The sequence below is a fragment of the Poromitra crassiceps genome (genome assembly GCF_964638095.1).
Source record: "Poromitra crassiceps genome assembly, chromosome: 20".
Lineage (NCBI taxonomy): Eukaryota > Metazoa > Chordata > Actinopteri > Beryciformes > Melamphaidae > Poromitra > Poromitra crassiceps.
Window position 1 is genome coordinate 9213490 of NC_139637.1, and position 17500 is coordinate 9230989.

Here is a 17500-nt window from a genome sequence, read left to right on the forward strand (position 1 = left end):
CGCCGACAGACACCAGACTGGACGCACGTTCTTCTTTACTTCCTGCAGTGTCAAACTGTCTGTAGATTACTGCTAACATTACTTTGCCCTGTTTTCACTTCTCTCCTTCTTCTGTCTTCTTCTGTCTTCTTCTCTGCTTCTTCTGTCTTCTTCTGTCTTCTTCTGTCTTCTTCTCTGCTTCTTCTGTCTTCTTCTCTGCTTCTTCTGTCTTCTTCTCTGCTTCTTCTGTCTTCTTCTGTCTTCTTCTGTCTTCTTCTCTGCTTCTTCTGTCTTCTTCTGTCTTCATCTGTCTTCTTCTCTGCTTCTTCTGTCTTCTTCTCTGCTTCTTGTCTTCTTCTCTGCTTCTTCTGTCTTCTTCTCTGCTTCTTGTCTTCTTCCGTCTTCTTCTCTTCACTCATTTAAGCGTCAGTTTCCTCTTTTCTTTTCACCATAGTCCATAGTGCTTCTCTCCTCTATCTAATTGTCTCAGTCTTGTTTACTGCCAATCTTTTCTAATCTAGTGTTGTAGAATAAAGTTGCCCTGTCCAGAAATCTAAAACTACAACATGAGTTTCAACTTGCTCTTTTACTTGTGCTTATTCTAACACTCAACTATCACATAGCAATTCAAAACATCATCTGAGATTGATCTGAATTGAGTGCTACAAAGAGGGATTTCACACGACTATTAATCCCAATGTCCACCAGATGTGGTACGGCTTTTTAACCAAACTAAGTTTTTAACTAGGGATGAAATTTGAGCAGATACGATAATGGTTACCGATATTAACATTGCTGTTATGGCCGATAACTGATATTTACCATACCGAAAAACACCAGCAACAAGCTCATCAATCATAGATTTACCACATTGTTTCCTCTCAATATGAGAATTTTGATTGATACCGATAACCGATATTAATATTGCTATTATTTTGCTCATCGGACTGATTCTAATAGGCTATATTAAAAAATGACTAACATCGGTCGATACAGATATCATTGCCCATATATCGTGCATCCCTATCTTCTAACACATCTGCTTGACATCTTTTAGAGATGTTACAGTATCCTCCTTCTTCTTCTTAGATTTGTCTGTCTTTAGTGACACATCACCTTAATCTGGCCTCTGATGACCCCTAGTGTCAGTATGGTAAATGGTAAATGGCCTACATTTATATAGCGCTTTTATCCAAAGCGCTTTACAGTCAGTAGGTACATTCACCCATTCACACACCGATGGCGGCAGGCTACCACGCAGGGTGCTGGCACACCAACGGTAGTGTCCTCTAGAGAGAGTGGCGTCAGCGGAGGACCAAAATGCGAGACTCATTAGCCAATGAACAGCCAGGAATGGGTCTCGCGCTACTTTTGCATGCTAAAATAAAGCTGATAATGTACAATTTGATTCAAGGGATGAAAAACCCTTTCAAAGTACAACACAAACTGTCTATTTTGCTGCAACTCGACAGTGCTGCTTTTTTTACTCAAGAGTTCCAGGACCTTACTTCCTGGAAAAAAAACTGGTCCATTGGAGTGAATGGAGATGTCGGAACTCTTCTATTATACGGCTCTGACCAACGGGAGCAATTTGGGGTTCAGTGTCTTGCCCAAGGACACTTCGACATGCAGACTGGAGGAGCCGGGAATCGAACCACCGACCTCTTTTATCCAAAGCGATTAGTGGATGACCCGCTCTACCTCCTGAGCTACAGCCGCCCCAGTATACACAGTGTACAACTGCTAGAAGTGGATTGAACAGGTGAATTTACTGTATAAAGGATCAGTTCACTCAAAAATGAAAATTCATGGGTGAAGTTTTTTAGTTTTTCCAGGGAAACAGAGTTACATCCTAAACAATTGAAGTGAATGGTGGCCAACTTTCAAACTTGAACAAAAAAATAAAAATGGCGTAGATTATGTAATTTTGAGCTGACTATATCATATCATTATATCACTCATGATGCAGCATTTCTGGACAAGGCAGCTGTGTGTGTACTGTAGTTTGTACTGTAGCCATCTCTTGCTGTTCCTCTCTTGTTCTGCTGGGTACTGACTCACTGCTCCCTCTGCTGTCTGGCTGTGTGAACTGCATGTTGGTAACACCAAGGGGTCACGCTGGCTGACCTCACTGAGAAGAAGAAAGGAAAGTTTGGCTGGTTCTCCCAGTCCACAGAAACACAGGGTAAATGTGTGTGTGTGTGCATGTGTGTGTGTGTGTGTGTGTGTGTGTGTGTGTGTGTGTGTGTGTGTGTGTGTGTGTGTGTGAGAGAGAGAGAGAGAGAGAGAGAGAGAGAGAGAGAGAGAGAGAGAGAGAGAGAGAGAGAGAGAGAGAGAGAGAGAGAGAGAGAGAGAGAGTCTCCCCTTGATGCTGCTTGTCTATGCGTTGCTTGTGCGCTTGCCGTTTTGCATGAGTTGTTTGGAGTCACTGATCAGTGTGTGCTGATCACAGCTGTTTTTGTTATCATTTGCAAATTCATCTCATCCTCCCCGTGTGCCTGCTACTGTGCGCCTGCTACTGTGCACCTTATATCACTGAGTCTGCTACTGTGCACCTTATATCACTGAGTCTGCTACTGTGCACCTTATATCACTGAGTGTTTCAGACCTTTATCAAACGTTGCATGTGTTTCCTGCAAGCCAAAAGAGAAAGAGAGAGTCAAATGAATCAACCGTTTTATTTTCACACAGACACCAGGGAGTTTTTTTAGAACTTAAACGTGCTTTCTCATCAATTAATTCAATACTGAATGCCCTTGTATCAAGACAATAGATTTCAAAATTTAAAAAAAATCTGAAAACAATGTCTTCAGTAAATCCCCAGCCAGTAGTAATGTGACCATGTTTCTATCTGTCCCCATAGTGTGTGGAGAATCCTCGTGATATAATCATCATCATTATATTATTGATTTCGTTACAAAGAGGATATTGTTTGCATGTTTACATGGTATTTGAACCTGCATGCAGACCTGAATCAAGTAGTATTTTGAGATACTTCACGCGTGACGTCACTTCACACATATTAGCAGTAGGCTAATATAAACAGTTTTTTGAATTTCTGATTATTTCCTGTGGCTGACACAGTGACACAGTCACACTATGTGTAATGTGTTGAGTTGCTAATGAGATGATGTCGAGTTACAAACACTATATGACTCAGGTCTCAGGCAGCATGTACTCATATATATATAGTATATAGTATAGTACTCATAGTATTCAAGAGGCAATTAGCCTCATCGACAGTGGTGCAACTCCAACCAAAGAAACCCAAGCATCGGCTTTTATGCAACTTCACGCTGATTGTCTCTCTGCCAGCTGCTTTTGAGACATTTTCAATGCGTTTTGAATGGTTTGGCCTGGCGTCTAGGCCATGACACATGACAAGCACCTGGGATATCATTTCAGCTGCCACACAGAGAGACCGGGCAAACTTGGACTGTCCTGCAGGACAGTTAGGCCTTGGCCACACTGATCCGTCAGAAAATGGACAGAATGATTGAACGGACAGATGTCTGTCCGATGCATGAGAACTGAGTCTACGTCAAACCCCTCGCCCAAAGCGCCGGGGCTGCTGCGCGGCCGGCGAGCCTGCCTGCGCAGCCTGCATGCAGCTCCTTGGAAATGTGAATCGATGCAAATGACATGAACAGCGCGAGTATAATATAATGTAGATCATGTGCAGATAACCGGAGAGAGGTATATGCACTACATTCTCCCCTTGGACTAACTTCTAGTCACTGAAATCCTAGTGAAATCACACAATTTTACTCATTTTGCTGGGGACTCCCTTATAGCCTCGTTCACCGCCTCGTCTTCTTTGAAAAGTTGAAACAAATCTCGGAACGCCTCCTCTCGAGACCTCGACTCTGATTGGCTAAAAGGACAGTGACTATCCGACCATCCGATACGTCCATCCAGAAAAAGTTCATCCCTCTTCAAGTTCAACTTTCTCTCCATCAAAACGTATGCAAATGTTCTGGATACGTACGCTTCTGAGTGCTCCACGGACAGTCGGACAGCTGTCATTGAAAATGAATGGAAGTGAACAGAGAAATGAACGCACACGGACAGACACCACGGATCAGTGTGGCCAAGGCGTTATGGTCTAAAAAGAATGAGTCCACACAGTGAAGATTTGCAGGCAGCGCCTGTTGCTCAGTTGGGTCTGTCATGTCATTATTACATTGCAATATGATCCTCGATGGTCAAGGAAGCAGTTACTGGTGGTGTCCTGCTAATATCTGCTATACTGTAGCTAATCCCCCCCCCCCCCCCTTTTCTTTTTTTATTAATATTAACATTTGAAACTTGGAACCAAGCCAAACCATTAACAAAATGTGTTTATTAAAAGCCAACAATGCACGAGTATCAATGGGAAAATCAACCTGAAAAGTTGACTTTTTCAGCAAAAGCACTTTGCATGATGGCACTGATACAGCCAGGCCAGCAGCGACATCAGACCGTGTCACATGACTTCCTGTTTCCTGTGGTGTGATGTCACAGCCAGCATGCCCGCCAGCGAGACGGAGTCGCTGAACACAGAGAACCCCAGTGGAGAGGAAGACAAGCCCGCCTGCTGTCGCCGGCTGTGGTGAGTGGGACATTTTAGAATGAGAGTTTAGCCCTTTATGTGACACCTTTATGAGCGGGTAGGCAGAGGCTCAGTGACTTTATGTGACACCTTTATGAGCGGGTAGGCAGAGGCTCAGTGACTTGGCCCAGATAAGGAAGAAGACCTTTGATGGACACATTGTCAAACCTGTGACACACGTTGTCCTCCTGAGATCAAACCTGTGACACACACACACACACACACACGCACACACACACACACACACACACACACACACACACACACACACACACACACACACACACACACACACACATATTGTCCCCCTCAGATCAAACCTGTGACACACACGCACAGACGTTGTCCTCCTCAGATCAAACCTGTGACACACACGCACACACGTTGTCCTCCTCAGATCAAACCTGTGACACACACACACACACACACACACACACACACACACACACACACACAGACGTTGTCCTCCTCAGATCATTGCCCCCCCCCCCCACATTATTTTTCTTTTGTGTAACAAATGTATGAATTTATTAAATTGAAGGTTGCCTTTAACAGAATCATCCTTTATTCTCCCCAGTCAAAAAATGACTAAGTCAAAGTGCAGGTTAGTACCTTTGTGTGGCTTCATGCTCTGCATGGTAGATGCATCTTTCATTCGTCATTCATGAAATCGATTCAGTTGATTCTCCATCTTGCACGACTGATTTGTGTCTCGCACCTGAACCGAAGATGGTTTTTGTTTCAATCCATTCTAATCCATTCAGTTGATCCACTGTGTGTTCTGTGTTCTCATTCTGACCTAACGAGTGACCTGACCTCACAGTTTTTGTCCTTCTCCTGGTCTCACTGTGGCTCCATTGTCGTCCTCTCCGCTCACCTCAAGCCACTCTTGAATTTGCTTTGGAACCACTTCCTGTCTCGTTTGATTCATGTTTATGATGAACCATCAAGTGCTCCTCAGGGAATGCTGTTGAACAATCAATTAGCAATCAATTAGCAATCAATTAGCAATCAATTAGCAATCAATTAGCAATCAAGTAATTCATTTACAGTATATTATGCAAGAAGAAGACGAAGTTTATCATGCAATATGTCACATGTCACATGATGTCACATACAGTATGTTCACATGACTTATTATTCTTTAAAAAGTTTAAAATGTTTTGCCCTCAACCATGTTGTATGAGCAGGTGTGACGATATCTTATTTTGAAACAAACCTCTTCTGTCTGGGTGTGTGTGTATGTATGACCTGACCTGTGACCTGTGACCTCACCTCTGTCAGTCGTCAGTGGCGACGGTGGAACCGTTTCTGCCGCAGGAAGTGCCGCGCGGCGGTGAAGTCGGTGACGTTCTATTGGCTGGTGATCATCCTGGTGTTCCTCAACACGCTCACCATCTCGTCTGAGCATTACAACCAGCCAGACTGGCTAACTGAAGTCCAGGGTGAAGTCCTCTCCTCTCCTCTCCTCTCCTCTCCTCTCCTCTCCTCTCCTCTCCTCTCCTCTCCTCTCCTCTCCTTTCCTCTCCTCTCCTCTCCCCTGCCCTCCTCTCCTCTCTTCTCCTGTCCTCTCCTCTTCCCTCCTCTTCCCTGCCCTCCTCTCCTCTCCTCCTCTCCTCTCCTCTCCTCTCCTTTCCTCTCCTCTCCTCTCCCCTGCCCTCCTCTCTTCTCCTCTCCTTTCCTCTCCTCTCCTCTCCCCTGCCCTCCTCTCCTCCTCTCCTCTCCTCTCCTCTCCCCCCCTGCCCTCCTCTCCTCTCCTCTCCTCTCCTCTCCTCTTCCCTCCTATCATCTTCTCTCCTCTCATCTCATCTCATCTCCTCTCCTCTCCTCTCCCCTCCTCTCCTCTCCTCTCCTCTCCTCTCCTCTCCTCTCCTCTCCTCTCCTCTCCCCTCCTCTCCTCTCCTCTCCTCTCCTCTTCCCTCCTCTCCTCTCCTCTCCTCTCTCCTCTCCTCTTCCCTCCTCTCCTCTCCTCTCCTCTCTCCTCTCCTCTTCCCTCCTCTTCCCTCCTATCATCTTCTCTCCTCTCCTCTCCTCTCCTCTCTCTCCTCTCCTCTCCTCTCCTCTTCCCTCCTATCATCTTCTATCCTCTCTCCTCTCCTTTCTTCTCTTCTCCCCTCCCCTCCTCTCCTCTCCTCTCCTCTTCTCTCCTCTCCTCTCCTCTCCTCTCCTCCCCTCTCCTCTCCTCTCCTCTCCTCTCCTCTCCTCTCCTCCCCTCTCCTCTCCTCTCCTCTCCTCTCCTCTCTTCTCCTCTCTCCTCTCCTCTCCTCTCCTCTCTTCTCCTCTTCTCTATCACTTTCAAATTGTGCAGTTTGTTACTAGACAGTGATCTGTATTTACTACTGTTGTGCATTTTTTCCTGTTATTTCCCCCATTACATACATTTAGCATAGTAGTAGTAGTAGTAGTAGTAGTAAAATTCTAATTCAAATTAAATAATAATAACTCTCCTCTCTCCAGAGGTTGCCAACAAGGTTCTCCTGGCGATGTTCACGTTGGAGATGCTGGTGAAGATGTACAGTCTGGGTCTGCAGGCCTACTTTGTGTCCCTGTTCAACCGCTTTGACTGCTTTGTGGTGTGTGGAGGAATCATAGAAACCATCCTGGTGGAACTGGCCATCATGTCTCCACTGGGCATCTCTGTGTTCCGCTGCGTACGCCTGCTTAGGATCTTCAAGGTCACACGGTGAGCGACAGGATGTGGAGTGTGTGTTATGTCAGTGACATAAGGGTTGTAGGTAGCGTTTGGGGACACGTGTGTGTGTGGTGGAGATGCTCGTCTTGTCTCTACTGACATCTTTGGTTTCCATCTATTGTTCACTAGTATCTTCACGGTTGTGAGCGGATATGGGAGTGTTTGTAGGTCTCCCTCCTAGCTTGGTTTGTTCCCCTTCTCTCCAGGCACTGGGCGTCTCTCAGTAACCTGGTGGCGTCTCTGCTCAACTCCATGAAGTCCATCGCCTCCCTGCTGCTGCTGCTCTTCCTCTTCATCATCATCTTCTCGCTGCTCGGCATGCAGCTCTTTGGGGGCAAGTTCAACTTTGACGAGACGGTGACCAAGAGGAGCACCTTCGATAACTTCCCCCAGGCCCTGCTCACTGTATTCCAGGTGAGTGAATTGTGCAGTTTGTTTACTAGACAGTGATCTGTATTTACTTTTCGTTTTACTTTCACGTTTTGGTTTCAATTCCGGGTCGCTTTGGTTCTGTTCTGTGTACAGCTAAAGCATCCATTCATGTACCTTTCCTCTACCTTGATTTCTGTTATGCTCATTTGTTGCTATGGAAAATAACAAACAAGATATTTCTACTTCTGCTGGTAGAAGGTGATAGGAAACAAGGTTGAGGTCAGGGATTGACATGCAATATAGGATGAGGTTGACTCAAACTCACCTCACAGATACCAAAGGCTTGAAGTCCTCATTCAGTAAGCTCATATACGCGCATCTTCAGATTGTAAAGCATTTCTGACAACACTAAAAACGCAAATCAAACTGTGCTTAAGCTTCTGAAGCAAAGGAACCAGGGTGGAGTTTCCCAGGTCAGATCATCAGCTAGAATGGCTTGTTTGAAGCATCTCAAAGTGTTGGGTCAGTGCCAGGACAGGTGTGCCATGTTGGCTCAGTGCCAGGACAGGTGTGAGGACAGGTGTGCCGTGTTTTCCAGATCCTGACAGGTGAAGACTGGAACACGGTCATGTACGACGGCATCATGGCGTACGGCGGCCCAGCCTCCTCCGGAATGGTGGTCTGCATTTACTTCATCATCCTCTTCATCTGCGGAAACTGTATCCTCCTCCTGGCCACACACACACGATTCCAACTTGACAACATCAGTCTAAATGGACGTACCATAGTTGACTTCCTCTTGCAGTGTTTGCTAATAATAGCTGAGCGGAAATCAACTAGGGTCCAAACTGTTCCCTATAGCAGCATCATTCGAGTGAACCCATCTACATACATGTATTTTATTTTATTTTATTTTATTTAGCCTTTATTTAAACAAAGTTTCATTTACAAGTGCGACCTGTGCATACAGCAGCTCATACAACAGTTACACATGTAGAGACAGCAACAGTACAATCAACCGTCAAACCATAATAAGTTAAAAACAACATAAAACATAAAGTGCTGAAGAGGAAGGGGGGGTAAAGAAGAATGTTTAACCTTGAGAGCAGGAGCAGATCAAGGAAGCTCTCTCCAAATTACAACAATAATAATAAATTAAATTATTTAAAATAATTTTAAATAATAATTTAAAACTTGCCAGGGGGATCAGACTGGACAGCTTCAGACTCTGCTGTAGTGTGTTCCAGGTGGAGGGGGATCAGACTGGACAGCTTCAGACTCTGCTGTAGCGTGTTCCAGGTGGAGGGGGATCAGACTGGACAGCTTCAGACTCTGCTGTAGCGTGTTCCAGGTGGAGGGGGATCAGACTGGACAGCTTCAGACTCTGCTGTAGCGTGTTCCAGGTGGAGGGGGATCAGACTGGACAGCTTCAGACTCTGCTGTAGCGTGTTCCAGGTGGAGGGGGATCAGACTGGACAGCTTCAGACTCTGCTGTAGCGTGTTCCAGGTGGAGGAGGATCAGACTGGACAGCTTCAGACTCTGCTGTAGCGTGTTCCAGGTGGAGGAGGATCAGACTGGACAGCTTCAGACTCTGCTGTAGCGTGTTCCAGGTGGAGGAGGATCAGACTGGACAGCTCAGACTCTGCTGTAGCATGTTCCAGGTGGAGGGGGATCAGACTGGACAGCTTCAGACTCTGCTGTAGCGTGTTCCAGGTGGAGGGGGATCAGACTGGACAGCTTCAGACTCTGCTGTAGCGTGTTCCAGGTGGAGGGGGATCAGACTGGACAGCTTCAGACTCTGCTGTAGTGTGTTCCAGGTGGAGGGGGATCAGACTGCACAGCTTCAGACTCTGCTGTAGTGTGTTCCAGGTGGAGGGGGATCAGACTGCACAGCTTCAGACTCTGCTGTAGCGTGTTCCAGGTGGAGGGGGATCAGACTGGACAGCTTCAGACTCTGCTGTAGCGTGTTCCAGGTGGAGGGGGATCAGACTGGACAGCTTCAGACTCTGCTGTAGTGTGTTCCAGGTGGAGGGGGATCAGACTGGACAGCTTCAGACTCTGCTGTAGCGTGTTCCAGGTGGAGGGGGCAGAGTAAGAGAAGGCCTTTTTTCCACGCTTAGTATGAACTGAGGGGATGGAATAGGTGATGAAGTTTTGAATGCGTAAGCTGTAGTTGGAGTGTTTGCAGAGTAGATAGACAGATAAGTAAGTGGGAAGCAGACCAAGGATGGATTTATAAATGAAAGTATACCAGTGCACGCTTCTGCACATGGAGAGGGATGACCAGTTGACTAGAGAATACAGCAAGCAGTGATGTGTAAGGGCTTTACAGCCAGTAATAAATCTCAGCGCACCATGATAAACAGCATGTATTTATGCATCATAGGTGCACACACACGCACGCACACACGCACGCACACACACACACACACACATGCGAGACGTGAACACACACACAGCAGCAGCATTAGATTCCGTGTTGATCAGTGCTTCCTCCTTAAGTCACATGACCAGACATCCTCCTGAACGTCTTCTTGGCCATCGCCGTTGACAACCTGGCAGACGCAGAGAGCCTGAACAACGCGCAGAAGGAGGAAGAGGAGGCCAAGAAGAGGAAGAACAGTGCCAAGTACAGTCCACTGCTAGCAGTTTGAATGTCTTGTTGTTTTTGTTCTCTCTGAGTCTGTCACATTTTGGCGAAAATGCACTCTTCACTGGAGCTAGAGAACAGTTAGTGTTCATTTTGTCCTCGTTAGTTTCTTAATTCCTTCTGTTTCATCCCTCACCAGCAGGGATGGAATCATAGAAAATCAGACGGCAGATGAAAAATCAGAAGGCAAGGATGGAGAGATCAAGGTAAACGAGATTTCTTTTGGTGGTAGAATGCAGCTAATTTCGATTTGCCTACAGGTGTTAAAGTACCCAGGTCTGCCTGCAGGTGGCAGTACAGGATCAGCTGGACGAAGCCAAGGAGCCATATCCCACACTGGACTCTCCAGGTAAAAGTGAATAATGATCATGAGTGACGAGCAAATCACATGGAATCTGATATTTTCAGTTCTGATTTGGGCCACTTTCACATGTGCTCCTAAATCGAATGGAGGTCATGTGACCCATATCAGAATTCATGCGACTTTTACATCACTCTAAAAGTCAACATTGTCACAATTCTGCGCTGGCAGGCGTCATTCAGCTGAGATGGAGGTCAGGGGTCATTCAGCTGCGATGGAGGTCAGGGGTCATTCAGCTGCGATGGAGGTAGTCATTGGAGGGACAGTGAGGTGTTAGACCTCAAGTATTTCCTGTACAAGAAAAACCCGGAGGCGTAATATTATAACCGGTCTGTGTTTGAAAGCATATCGGAAGAAAATGGCCGAATGGGGCCACAGAAGAACGTGGCTGCAGTGTCCGAGAAAAAGTTAAGATCTTTAAAGCCAAGTTTAACGAAGCTAAAGAGTCAAACCAACGATGCGGTCGTGGTCAGATCACCTGCCCGTTTTACAGTGAGGTTGGTAAACCTACTGTGACTATCTTTGTTATTGTTCTTTTGCGCGTGCGGGTCAGTCCAGGAGCATGACCAGTTCACACTGGAATCTGATATTGGCCACATTTAAACAAGTAGTGGGAACAGGCAAACAAAAAAAATCAGATCTGAGCAATGAATCAGAATTGAGCACAAAGGTTTGCCGTTGGACGTAGCCTTTAGTTAGCGCAATGAGAGAATCGTAAAAGAGAAGAAGTTGATGCAGAAATAAGCAGAAGCGAGGCATTTGTTTTCTAAAGTTTCATTTTGAATAAAGAATTTAGCCTTAAAGAAACACTCTGCCCATTTTCAACCAGCTTTGTATCATTAGAACATCAGTAGTATATCAGAAAACTGTCAAACTAGATGAATGACTTCAAAACCGTCATCTAGTTTGACAGTTATTGAGAGTTGATTTGAGTTAATGAGTTATTAATTTGAGTTGGTGTGGACCAGTGATGTCACTGGTCCACACTTTAACACTCAATAACTGTCAAATTAAATGACAGACTTCAAAACAGTTGACAGTTTTCTGATATACTACTGATGTTCTAATGATACAAAGCTGGTTGAAAATGGGCAGAGTGTTCCTTTAAGTATTAAAAAATGCATTAAGTACCAGACCAGTCTTAAGTACCAGACCAGTACCTACAAAGACAGTAGAAGGATCGTTTTCGCATCTGAAATGATTCAATTGGCTGTGATTGGGTGTTTGCTAGCATGTGATCACGACGACGATGAAGAAGACCTGCCAGACGTCCCGGTTGGGCCCCGCCCTCTGAGGCTGTCTGAGCTCAATATCAAGGAGAAGATTCTGCCCATTCCTGAGGGCAGCGCCTTCTTCGTCTTCAGCAGCACTAACCCGTGAGTCACACACAAACCTGGGACATACTCCCTAACCCTAACCCTAACCCTAACCCTAACCCTAACCCTACACCTACTGTCCAATCTCTTCCTCCGCCTTTTGCTCCCTACTCACGTTCCGTTGCTGTCTCTATGCTTCTGTTCCTCTCCATCTCTTTCTTTCTGCCGTAGCTGTCGTGTATTCTGCCATAAGCTGATCAACCATCAGATCTTCACCAACCTCATCCTGGTCTTCATCATGCTCAGCTCCGTTTCTCTGGCTGCTGAAGACCCCATACGCAACTTCTCCGCTCGCAATATCGTACGTACTGTACACACCCACGTTAGGCTGTCCTTAAAGGGCGCTCCCTTTTTTCCCAACGTCATCATACTCAGGTGCTTATTTGGCCTGGCTTAGTAGTCTTATGAACCAGCTGATCTGGTAATGAACACACAAACAGCATCAAATGTCACACAGCTAAGGCTAAATGAATGAGAGATATAGACCTGTCAGCCTGTAATGTTGTGCTACATAGGCAGCATTTTGATTCTTCTTTGTTGTATTTTTGTGTGTGTAGAAGTGAAGTTCACGTGATTATAGGATCTTGCCACTGATCCTAGATCTGTATTATTGTACTGCATATGATCTGCATAGTTAAACACATGTTTTCCATACTGTCGGAGATGTTGGTTCATTGTTTGACATGCCTAGTAGAACCACTAACAACAACAACAAAAGCTGCACTAGGCAAGTTTGCATGTTGCCGGCCCCAAATGGTAGCAAGAGGTAACTGTTTGAAATGTAAGGACTTCGGTACTCAGAATGATGTAATGTGTAGCCAGTCATTTACTTAGTTTACCAACCTGGCTGCTGTGCTGGCCTTACACCAAGGGATACAAAGACATGACAGGGTCAAAGATCTAATGTAGGGGAGTCCTAGCCTGGGTAAACCCAGCCCCCACGTGACCTGCTCTCAGAGTTCCCAGTCACTACGTGTGACTGTAAGCAGGGTAAGCCTGAGAGCAGGTCACTGGGGGCTGGGTTTACCCAGGCTAGGGGAGTCCAGCTTCCTCTGGACAGAACATTTTGCTGTGTAGGAGACAATTTGAAATTTCCTTCTTAAATTTCAATGAGTCACTTACTTTACTCAGGGAAGATTGTCCATATCATATATATCCGTATTCGTAATGTCCGTACCAACACCAGAATTTCAGAATTTGGTGCAAATACTGCAGGGTGAATCTACGGCATCTCAATTATTGGAGATGGGATGTATTCTCACATGAAAATCTTGCCTAGTGCAGCTATACCGTGGTTAATGATGTATCTGTGCTTGACTCTTAAGCTGCGTTCACACCGACCTATTAAAGTTTTTCGCTGGCGTCGAGTTTACATACAAAGTCAATGCAAACGAGCGATTGAGCGTATATTCGCCTGGGAGAAAAATCGCTGGGCGTCCGAGCGGCAGAGACAGAACGATAGGGAGAAAATACGCTCGTCGCTCAAGATGAAATATCCCAACTCGAGCGGAATTACGCTGGCATCAGTCGCTCGCTGTTCAACGCTGATTGGCTGCCGTGTGAGAGCGAGTCAAGGATCACACTGGCTTGGAACAAACCGCTGGTTTATTGTGTGGCAACAAACCACATTGACAGGCTGACAGCTGACATGAAGTGAAGTCTGTACTACCGGTATGGAGCTCGCATTAGGAGCACGCTGATAGGCTTTAGCTTGTAAACAATGACGGTGGCTCGTAGTGGACAAACATCATGACATTGCGTAACGTTATATCCCCCACATGTCCGTCATTTCGTGTGCCTGTTGATGAGAAATTTAAACAGAGCGACAGAGCGATTCCAAAGGGTTGACTTGAGCGACAGAACGAAAAATAAATATCTCGGTGTGAACGCACCTTTACTGTCTCCACAGCTAAAAGCATAAGAACGATCACTGTGAATGACTTGATGACTTGAACTTGTGCATTGCCTCTTGCAGATACTTGGTTATTTTGACTATGCGTTCACCGCACTCTTTACAGTTGAGATCGTGCTGAAGGTAAATGAGCGTTGTGTGCTGTGCTGTGCTGTGCTGTGCTGGTAGAACGTTAGTAACCTCGCGTGCTTGTGTCATTCTGATTGCCTCCTCAGATCCTAGGCTATGCAGATTATGTCTTCACTAGTATGTTTACATTTGAGATCCTCGTTAAGGTAAACGACAACAAAGCCCGTGCCGCGCTACCACGGCAACAAACCCACCACTTCCAAGCTTGCTGCGCACGTCGTCCCCCCCCCCCCCCCCCCTTCATTTTTTTTGGTGTCAAAATGGCCGCACGCTTGTCTTGTTGTCATGGCGCCAGTCCGTCAGCGTGGAGATCATCTTTTTTTTGTCTGTCAGTCAGTCAGTCACTTTTCCATCACGGCCCACTCCCCTTCTTCATCTTGGACCAGCTTATGGACCAGTGGCTTTCCAGAGTTCATCTAATTCAGGGATGCTCAACTTGCTTTGCCCGGGGGCCACTTTTGTGAAATGATAGAAGGCCAGGGGCCAGTTAATAAACAAACAATATACATTTTTCTGTAGCGGATTGTAGGTTTTGGGGTGTCAGCCGGAGTTTAGTCTGACAATGTTGTGCACACCGGATAGTTAGTTAGGTTAAGTTAGTGAGGTTAAGTACATACATAAGTGCCTGAGTAGCAAGCAGACATTGACTAATTTGACAATTTAGCAGCTAAATCATAGATTATTGAAAGATATTCCATATTCCAGACTGAAATGCTATAACAGAAGTGGAGTATTGGCCAGAATGACATGAACATTTGGACACTTATTCAGTGGGTATCTTGCATGTTGCGTTCAGGTGCACTGTAAAAAAAAAAAAAAAAACATTGTTTGCAATCCCATCGCGGGCCACACAGGGGGCAAGTTGAGTATCACTGATCTAATTGATTGGTTGATGCCAAAAATAACATTTTTTCCACCCTCCACTTTCTGAAGACAAAAAATGGTTTGCTCGATTGGCTGTGTGATTCTGGCCGGCTTTTGAAAACCTCCAGCTAAACTGTCATTTTGGTGCTTTGAAAATCTACAACATGTTCTGCCATTGTTTGTCTGTGGGCTATTCAGGAACACATGCAGCACAGAGAAACTTTGGAGATTCATTTGTGGATCTGTCCCTACCACGGACAGATCAATTCAAATTTTTGGACAAATATATTTTTGGATTTTGAAATTGAGGACTTAGGAAAATTTAAATATTGTGGACTATGGAGGGAAGAACTCCATCTCTCCTCTGCATCTCTACCTGTTGTATTAACTGTAAGGTCATGCTTAATTGCCAATTTTCCTTCCTTAACCCATTGATACCTGACGCGGTTCGCGGTCTTAAAGGGATACACACGCAAATGCTGCATCAGGTATCAATGGGTTAATGTTGTCATGTCGTTCTTTGGCTCATGCACTTCCACGGAATGTGCTCGTTGAAAGCGATTGAAACACACTAACGTCAGGAACAGATTGAAACACACTAACGTCAGGAACAGATTGAAACACACTAACGTCAGGAACAGTTGGATTATTTTACTGTTCAAAATCGAGCCTATTTCTTGCCCCTTCGTTTGCTGCACGGCTGCACCAAGGCAAATCCCATGTTTTTTTGGCTTAAGCCTAAACTTCGATCAGGAGGAGATTATAGGCCTTGATTCATGGAAAGTGTTAATTAATTAATATGCTCTCTGGCTTAATCTGCGGAGGAAATGAACGGGCTAGATCTGAAATAATGTGCCCCATGTCTTGTCTGAATGTGTATACATTTGTGAGCACACGTGTGTCTTACAACGCTGCCTTGTCTGCTAATTGTGTGTTAGATATATGAGAAATATTGCATCAAACAATTGTTTCTGCAGTATCAGAAGCACTTGAAATAGATTTGACATATTAAAAACACTGCACCAAACAATTGTTGTTTCTGCAGTATCAGCCATTCTTGAAATATAATGAAAAACACGTAAAAAATGTAGGCTAACTTGGAAATTATGTTTGTCGAATAGCAATGGTTGAAACCATTACTTGTGCCAAATTTGTCTTTGGGATTCTTTGCTTCAAAGTTTCGCTGTTGCCTCTCATGAGCCATGTCATCAGTTTTACTGAAGTAACCTTACTGTATCCATAGCATTTTAATTCAGCCAGTCAGTCAGCAACAGTGAAAGTACATTAAAATCAAATCATCAAATCAAATCAAATCAAATCACTGCTATGTCTGTGTGTTTCTGTGTGTTTCTGTATCTTTATTCTTATCTTTCCACTGTCCAGATGACAGCGTTTGGAGCGTTCCTGCATAAAGGAGCTTTCTGTAGGAACTACTTCAACCTCCTCGACCTGCTGGTTGTCGGAGTGTCTCTGGTCTCCTTCGGCATTCAGTACGTGTCAGCATCATCATTTTCATGAAAATATATTGCCTTATTTTCAAATTAACTGGAGTGTTTTAAATATTTAAATTTGAAATACTTATAATCGGTTAAATAAATAACGTAAAATAAATCCACAGGTTCACCTAATTTCTGGGAATTGAAGTCCTTGATGTGTGGAAATTGCATAGAACAGCTTTAGATACTGTGTTACAAATAATATTTCCTTGTGATACATTTGATTTGACTGTAGTATATTCTGGCTGTAATACCTGAGAAGCTTTCCTTTAGTGTGTTCATGGATAATGGTGCTGTACCATAATAACAACAAGCAGTTACTAGTGCATGTGTACTTCATGTGTACTTCATGTGTACTTCCTGAAAAGGCAAAAACAAGACAGAACTCAAGAAAGATCCAGATATTCCCTGGTCGGCACAAGTGTTCAGGAGGATTCAAGATTCAAGATTTTTATTGTCACTCCGTAGTACAAGTATCACGTGTGAAATTCTTGTGCTGTGAACTCCGTTTACAACATAGTACAAATATAACAGGGCATATGAGTGCAAAAACAACAAGAGACACAACAAGCAATAAGCGATCAATTGTTGAGCGATCAATTGTTGTGTCAATCAACAAAGCATAACCAGCCATGTTTATGGGAAATATTAGTGAGGTTGAATACCTCTTACGGCGGGGACACGGCAGAAGCGTCTTCGTCGCGTCGCGGAGGTAGTTTCATTTGGTCGCCCTTGTTAACAGGGGAGACCGATCACACCGGCCACGTAGCGTCACGTCCTGCAGCGAGAGTTTCCGCGTCTGGTCTACTTTTTATCCGTGCAGCCAGGCATGAAGTCAGTACAAGTTGTGACTGGCGCGGAGCTATCGCGGAGCAAAACAGAGCGCTTCTGGTGTGAATGGCCAGACTCCTCCTGCTCGACACTTCTGTGACGCGCTGCGACGGAGACGTTTCTGGTGTGTCCCAGGCATTAGACCTGTCAGATTGCTTAGCTGAATCCACTCATGTTTTTTTCTTTTTCTTTTCTTTCATAGGTCTTCTGCTATCTCGGTGGTGAAGATCCTTCGTATTTTGAGAG

At 45.0% G+C, this 17500-nt stretch overlaps 1 protein-coding gene across 1 annotated transcript in view; it reads left to right on the forward strand.

Annotated features, from left to right (window-relative positions):
- LOC310794674 (voltage-dependent L-type calcium channel subunit alpha-1D-like) overlaps nt 1-17500 on the forward strand; it is a gene marked incomplete at both ends in the record, with an annotated part of 130160 nt that overhangs the window by 67470 nt on the left and 45190 nt on the right. Inside the window, 13 exons of the mRNA XM_083656674.1 lie at nt 2090-2164; nt 4483-4570; nt 5148-5174; nt 5855-6015; nt 7028-7253; nt 7469-7676; nt 8233-8353; nt 10150-10257; nt 11878-12022; nt 12194-12323; nt 13998-14057; nt 16311-16417; nt 17457-17500. The exon at nt 17457-17500 is cut by the window's right edge and continues 44 nt beyond it. Coding sequence (XP_083512800.1) covers nt 2090-2164; nt 4483-4570; nt 5148-5174; nt 5855-6015; nt 7028-7253; nt 7469-7676; nt 8233-8353; nt 10150-10257; nt 11878-12022; nt 12194-12323; nt 13998-14057; nt 16311-16417; nt 17457-17500 — 1500 coding nt within the window. The remainder of the gene's footprint in view (nt 1-2089; nt 2165-4482; nt 4571-5147; nt 5175-5854; nt 6016-7027; nt 7254-7468; nt 7677-8232; nt 8354-10149; nt 10258-11877; nt 12023-12193; nt 12324-13997; nt 14058-16310; nt 16418-17456) is intronic.